Genomic DNA, 6,304 nt, shown 5'->3' with positions numbered 1-6,304 from the left:
TATTTAAGTGTTTGATTGTGTGTCCGTCTATTTATAGTTGTGATCTGTGGTGCGTTTTTTTGGCAGAGAGATGATGTAAGAATACCGCTTTTATTATTGGCATCTCTATGTGATAATGTTGTTTCTTCTTTTTATTTTATTTTTTATAAACAGATGTTCGGCACGCTGTGCGCACCTCGACTATCTCTAGGGTTTTGAAATTAACGATCGGACAAGCTTCCATTGGATTCTAGGTTTGTGATATTTAGTCTTCGTGGGATACAAACTTGTGACCTCTTGGAAAATAATGTCGTTGTTTTCACTATTTTTAGCAATGTCTTTTTTTCGGGTGGTGGGAATGCAATTTGATAGCAAAAAAAAAATTCAAAGATTTTAAAATTTGGTTGGGATTACCCATGTTGTAAGCAGGTCAAAATGTACAATTGGTTCAAGCAACAAATGTGTATGTAGCCTCATATTTACTGCACGAGATCGATGGAGTTTTCGAATTTAAGATTACAAAGGGATCGAAGAGTAAAAAACTGAGTCAACTTTGTTTATGAGATTGATTTAAAGCCTCATAGTGATGAATTAAAGCTAGCTAGAGTTTCTTTGAATTAAAAGAATGTTTTTGTAACTCACAGAGATGTGAATATCAGACTGAAAATTATTCAGTGGTTCTCTTCATATATCGCCAACATTGTGAGACCTATACCTACTACCACTAAGCATATATGAGACCCAAAGTAAATGTGTGGCTGTAACAATTGGATATCGAACTAGTGAATACTTTTTCAAAATTAGTCAGGATAATTGCCTGGTAAACTTGCAATGGTTGATACCATTGGTTCGACATGAATTCCGCTAGTTTTTTTTGATCGTATACGTAAAATGCGAAACATAATATTATCACTGTAATATTACTGTTTGAATAATGTGTTGCAATCTTATCCATTAAACTGAAGATCTCCAAAATCCAGGTAGATCGAAGATGCACCTGCAACAACTTTCAAATTTAGCTTTTGGCCTCAAGGCCCTCAACAGAAATGTCAATCGGCTGAAATTGCATACTCCGTACTATTTAGTTAGCGACTTACATAAATATAAAATAAATAAAATTTGAGCTCATGGGATTGCCCAGTTGTCAATCACCTTATGGCTTGTCTTTTTATTTATCAAGTTGGGTTCGAGCCCCACTCTGTTGAATATAGTAGTAATTAAGTAAAGCTGTAAAGAAGAAACATCAACTCAAACCTAATATTTCTGATAATTTTGTCAAGCTTTATTAGCACAAACAAACCTAGCTTTCACCTCGCTTGTAATTCAACCTCTTATAATTGATCCTCAAGTCAATTACCCCACATTTCTTATCCAACCAACTCTGAGTATAATTCCTTCTTAATTGAAAGAGTACTAGTTTTCTCAGGGACCAATAATTAAGGTAAGTATGATTTTCTTGTGATCCTCCTTTGATTAGGCCGGTCTCCATTTGATAAGAGATAAGAGATTAGGAAAGTGCATGTATAGATTATATCTTGGCCTTATTCTAGTAGGAATTCTCAATCTCACCCTATAGTATAAGTTAAGGAGAGAAATCAGAAGATTGTATTTTCTTGTTTGTAGATTAATATATCAGTCCGTCTAAAGATGACGATCCATTAGGAAGAAATTGCCTTACACAAATTCATTCAAAAAAATTCAATAGCAATATTTTTTTAAGTAGTTCAAAAGGTATATTTTGTTTGCATAAATTCATTTGTAAACCTTTCAAAGATTCCAGTCGATTCAAGTTTATGGTTCGTGAAATTGAACCAATAATCGAGCCGAGCTCAAGTAATTAGCAATTTAACATGCACAACTAGAAATTTGTCCAGCCAACAATTTTGAATGGAATTCCAAACTTAAGTTACCAAAATTCGAAGATTAAAATTACTTAAAAATGTCCATATATCCTAGCTACAAAGAAAAGTATCATACCAAAAAAGTCCTCCCCACTGACAGAAGAAGATGCCGGCCTCTAAAGTCTAATTGTTGAATATATGGAAAGCACCTTTTCCTGTGAGTGTACGGTAGCTTCGCTTGCAAGAGAGGTCAGGTCAGGTCAGGTCAGGTATTTGGACGGTGAAATCATAATCATATACGGTTTTTGCAAAGCCAACAGATTACCATTTCAAATATTTAAAGAAAACTGGAAATTTGCCATTATCATTCAGTACATTTTCGTTCCAAATCTCTGCTACGGCAACATATATATATCCTGGGACAGTCAGCAGGCCTCACTGAAATCTTGATCACTGATTTCTATAACTCTTGCTTCAAAGTGCTGCAAAGTTCCCGATCTCCATGCTGTTTGCATATATAGGGCACCCTTTTTTTTTTTTGTGGGTCCGAGAGTATTGGCCTTCCCATCAGCCAATTATAGGAATGATAGCCTATCCGATGATTAAAATTAAGAAAGTTTTGAGTGAATACATTTCGTTTTAATCTTCGATTCTTATGTTCGCTGAAAGTTTCTTAGAAAAACAAAAACAAAAAAATGTGAGAGATTCAGGATAAGGCGGGCATAGCCCACTTTATAGTCTATTTTGTACCGAGATGTATGTATGGTTTTTAGGTTTTCTCGGGAAGGTGTCCATAATATGTATAGCCGAACAGACGTTTGTTTATATTCAGGAGTGAAAAAAATTTCTTATTACATTTAATGTATACAGATTATGGTTTTAACTATGAATGAAATAAATTTAATGGGTACCCAATCCTTAGAGAATAATTTATTGAACCCTAAATCAGTTGCCCTGAAAAAAGAACCCAAAATTTATAGAATAATGCTAGTTGCAGAAACAAAAGAAACAAACTTTGACACATGAAATTGCTTGATCCTAAATTAATACTCCAGTTTTGCTTTCCCAAGATCTATAACAAAAGCAATCTGGCACAACAAACTACTGCTTTTCATCAGGGCCTATGTGAGCTGGTTTTCTCTTGAATGATATATAAAGTCCACTACACCCTCTTTGGCCCTCAATCATGAAGTTAGTTAATTCCACACCCAGTTGTCTGTGTCTCAGAGAGCTAGAGAGAGATCGTGCGTGTGTTAAAATGATGATGAGGGTGGTCAATGCTTGAGGTTTAGGAGCTGGTTACTTTGCTTGCGCTCCTGTAAAATTTCAGGTTCGAAACTAATCCTGAGGTGCTATTTAAACTTTGAAGCTACCGCATGTTTGTTCGGTGTTAACTTTAGAATACCGAAATTAGGGCCCGTTCGGACAAATAAGCCACAGTGGCTTTTTTTTTGTCCTTACTCAATTTTTTTTCGTATCACTTGGCTTATTGTCATTTTTTTGGGGATTATTGCATCCTCACGACAAGAGGAATCTAAAAAGTAAAATTTTTTGACCGAAATCCAATTTTTTTTGAATAAAGACGAAAAAATTGGCTTATTGATTTACTTTCGTCTTTATTCAAAAAAAATTGGATTTCGGTCAAAAATTTTTACTTTTTAGATTCCTCTTGTCGTGAGGATGCAATAATCCCCAAAAAAATGACAATAAGCCAAGTGATACGAAAAAAATTTGAATAAGAACAAAAAATAAGCCATTTTGACTTATTTGTCCGAACACCCCCTTAGTTGTGTTGCTCGAAAGCCCATTGGGACACTTGGTTATCACAAAAGATGATGATGATATGATGGGGGATGACAAGTGGGGCGGGGACAGACGCACTGTAAATAATTGAATGCAAATTATGGGCAAGCTGGGGGATTGTAACAAACAACACACTGCCATCTCTCGAATCAATAGCTGTCGAGTGGGACCCGTGCATGTAACATTCTAGTAAAACGGATTAGGGAAAATGACGGCCTAGGACGTGTTTTGATAATTAATACCTTCCAATAACATGTCAAGGACAATTGTTAATACTGAAAATGTCCTTGGTGGGTATTAATTATCAAAACATGTCATTGGCCGTCATTTTCCCAACGGATTAATTAATTACTCCAATTCCCCCCGGGTAGAATTAGAGGCCGTTCGGCTAAATAAGCCAATTGGCTTATTTTTTTGTTTTATTCAAATTTTTTTTTGCATTTGTTAGTTTTTTGTCAATTTGGGAGATTATTGCTTCTTCATGACAAGAGGAATCTAAAAAGTAAAAAATTACGATCGAAATCCATTTTTTTTAAATAAAGACTAAAAAATTGATTTATTTTTGTCTTTATTCAAAAAAATTAGGTTTTAATCGTAACTTTTTACTTTTTAGATTCATTTTGTCATGACGAAATAATAATTCCTAAAAAATTAACAAATGCGAAATTTTTTTGAATAAGAACAAAAAAAAAAAGCCATTAGTCTTATTTAGCCGAATGACCCCTTAATATACCTTATCCATGATTTGAGACTGAGTTATATGGACCCGGCACAGAGTCCATGGATTTGGATAATAGTAACAATTTGGGCTTGAATTGAATGGGCTGAGCCGTTCAACTTGTGGAGAGGCCTGGTGGATGCAAGCTCATTAACCAATAATGTTCAAGCTCCTGGAGCCCCTTTCCCATCACCTTCCCCTTTCCGTGGACAATACAAAAAATAAATAAAGGAGTACACTAGGGAGCAAAAAATAATTTTTTTTTTGTTGTAATTACTCTATACACAGACCTCTTCTTTACGCGTGTAATTCGTGGGAAGAGTATTTAGTAGTCCAGGAACACCGTTAGTATCACATGGTGCTTCGAATAACTTTAAAATCACATATTTATGTGTGATATATACACTTAGTCGCAGAACTCACAATAATGCATATGTGCTTGTGGAGTGGTTCGGAGCACTACTTAATCGATCGTGCTCCTGAACTATTGAATAATTTCATCGGTCCATATCTTCACTCTCCTACCATCCGAGACTCTTATTTTGAATGATTTATCTCATAAAACTCAAAAAATGTCCGTACAATATTAATAGCGCATACAACAAAATTTATTTCAATTTTGTACTAAAATGTATGACGGAAATAATTTTTAAATCGAAATTACCCTTGGCCTTTACGAAAAAACGCTATCAACCTTAAACACGTGTCTATCGATATTCGACTAACTAATGTTACGCATAAGTACCTTCTTCTTATTTGCCAATAATATATACAGGGCTAGTAGGTTAGTTTGGATTTTAAAGGCTATCCATTGCCCTAAATCTCAAACGCCCATGATAAAACTCAAACCCTAATCTCTAACATGGAAAGGATTAAAAGATGCCAACTGAACTAGAGTCCGTAGACATATCTATTTTTTTTGTCATTTGTTAAACCAATCTATGCTATCTTAAAGGACTTAAGAAAGGAGAATAGAGATTACGAGAATCAAACTCTGCCTAGATGCAAGGGCATAAGGCCTCACCACTGAGCCACCCAACCACTTGCAGCAGACATACCTACTTTACTAGCCTATGAAAGGAATAGTTTAGATTACAGGATCATATGTTATTATAACAAGAATCAAAATTCGACGATTAACACATTGTGCCACTTGAGCCTACCTGCTAATATTAACACGAACGATTTTTTGAGTCCGACGCCAATAGCATCATACGAAACGACGCCGGACACAATTTAGAACAACCAATGAGGAACCGTTTTCTTAGCAGCTTTCTCCTTGATGGTATCCAAACTAGGCTTCCACCCTTTCCCACCGGAAATCTGCCTGCATAAAAACTCCGGCTGCAGTTCCTCCAATGCTTCAGGCGCAAAAAACTCAACCTTTTTCACCTCTTCTCTCCTCTCCACCACCTTCTCTTTCCCTATTTTCACCACAAACCCTTCCCGGTCTCTGTTTCCCGCCGTACACAACCTCGCAAGCATCGGAACAAACCCCGTCGCCGTCGACAAAATAGGCCGCTTAGTGCCCAAAACCGAGTTCGCCGTTAAAAGTAAATGCTGCGCTTCCTCCGACGTTAACGCGGGCGGCTTCCCTCGTCTCTTGGGGAGCATGAGATAAACTTTTCCCATCTCTAGCTTCTCATCGGCCGGTAACGGGTTCGGCCTTTTCCGGTCGGCCACAGCTGACCGGAATTCCACCACCACCTGCTGCGGGTGCTCTAGCATGAGCTCCGCCGCCGTTAAAGGCTTTTGGTACTCGTGGACGCTACCGTCGGATAGTATTACTTTTCCGGGGGTAACCGATGATCGGTCCGACATTCGGTTCCCCATTAGAGAGAGAGAGAGAGTTTCAGAGAGTTTTTGAGAGAGAGAGAGAGAGAGAGAGAGAGAGAGAGAGTAAATAAAGAAGGTGTGGGGATGTTGTAACGTTTTAACAGGAGAGAGGATACCGTGCGGGGTA

At 37.0% G+C, this 6,304-nt stretch overlaps 1 protein-coding gene across 1 annotated transcript; it reads right to left on the bottom strand.

The window, feature by feature from the left end:
- Window positions 1–5,415: 5,415 nt before the first annotated feature.
- Window positions 5,416–6,304, bottom strand: LOC131315022 (uncharacterized). The gene has a single exon (XM_058344065.1). The coding sequence runs from the start codon at window positions 6,172–6,174 to the stop codon at window positions 5,578–5,580; it is 597 nt and encodes a 198-aa protein (XP_058200048.1). The 5' UTR covers window positions 6,175–6,304; the 3' UTR covers window positions 5,416–5,577.

The sequence above is a fragment of the Rhododendron vialii genome, chromosome 13a (genome assembly GCF_030253575.1).
Source record: "Rhododendron vialii isolate Sample 1 chromosome 13a, ASM3025357v1".
Lineage (NCBI taxonomy): Eukaryota > Viridiplantae > Streptophyta > Magnoliopsida > Ericales > Ericaceae > Rhododendron > Rhododendron vialii.
Note: the sequence above shows the minus strand (reverse complement) of the source record. Positions and strands in the feature narration are given on the sequence as shown.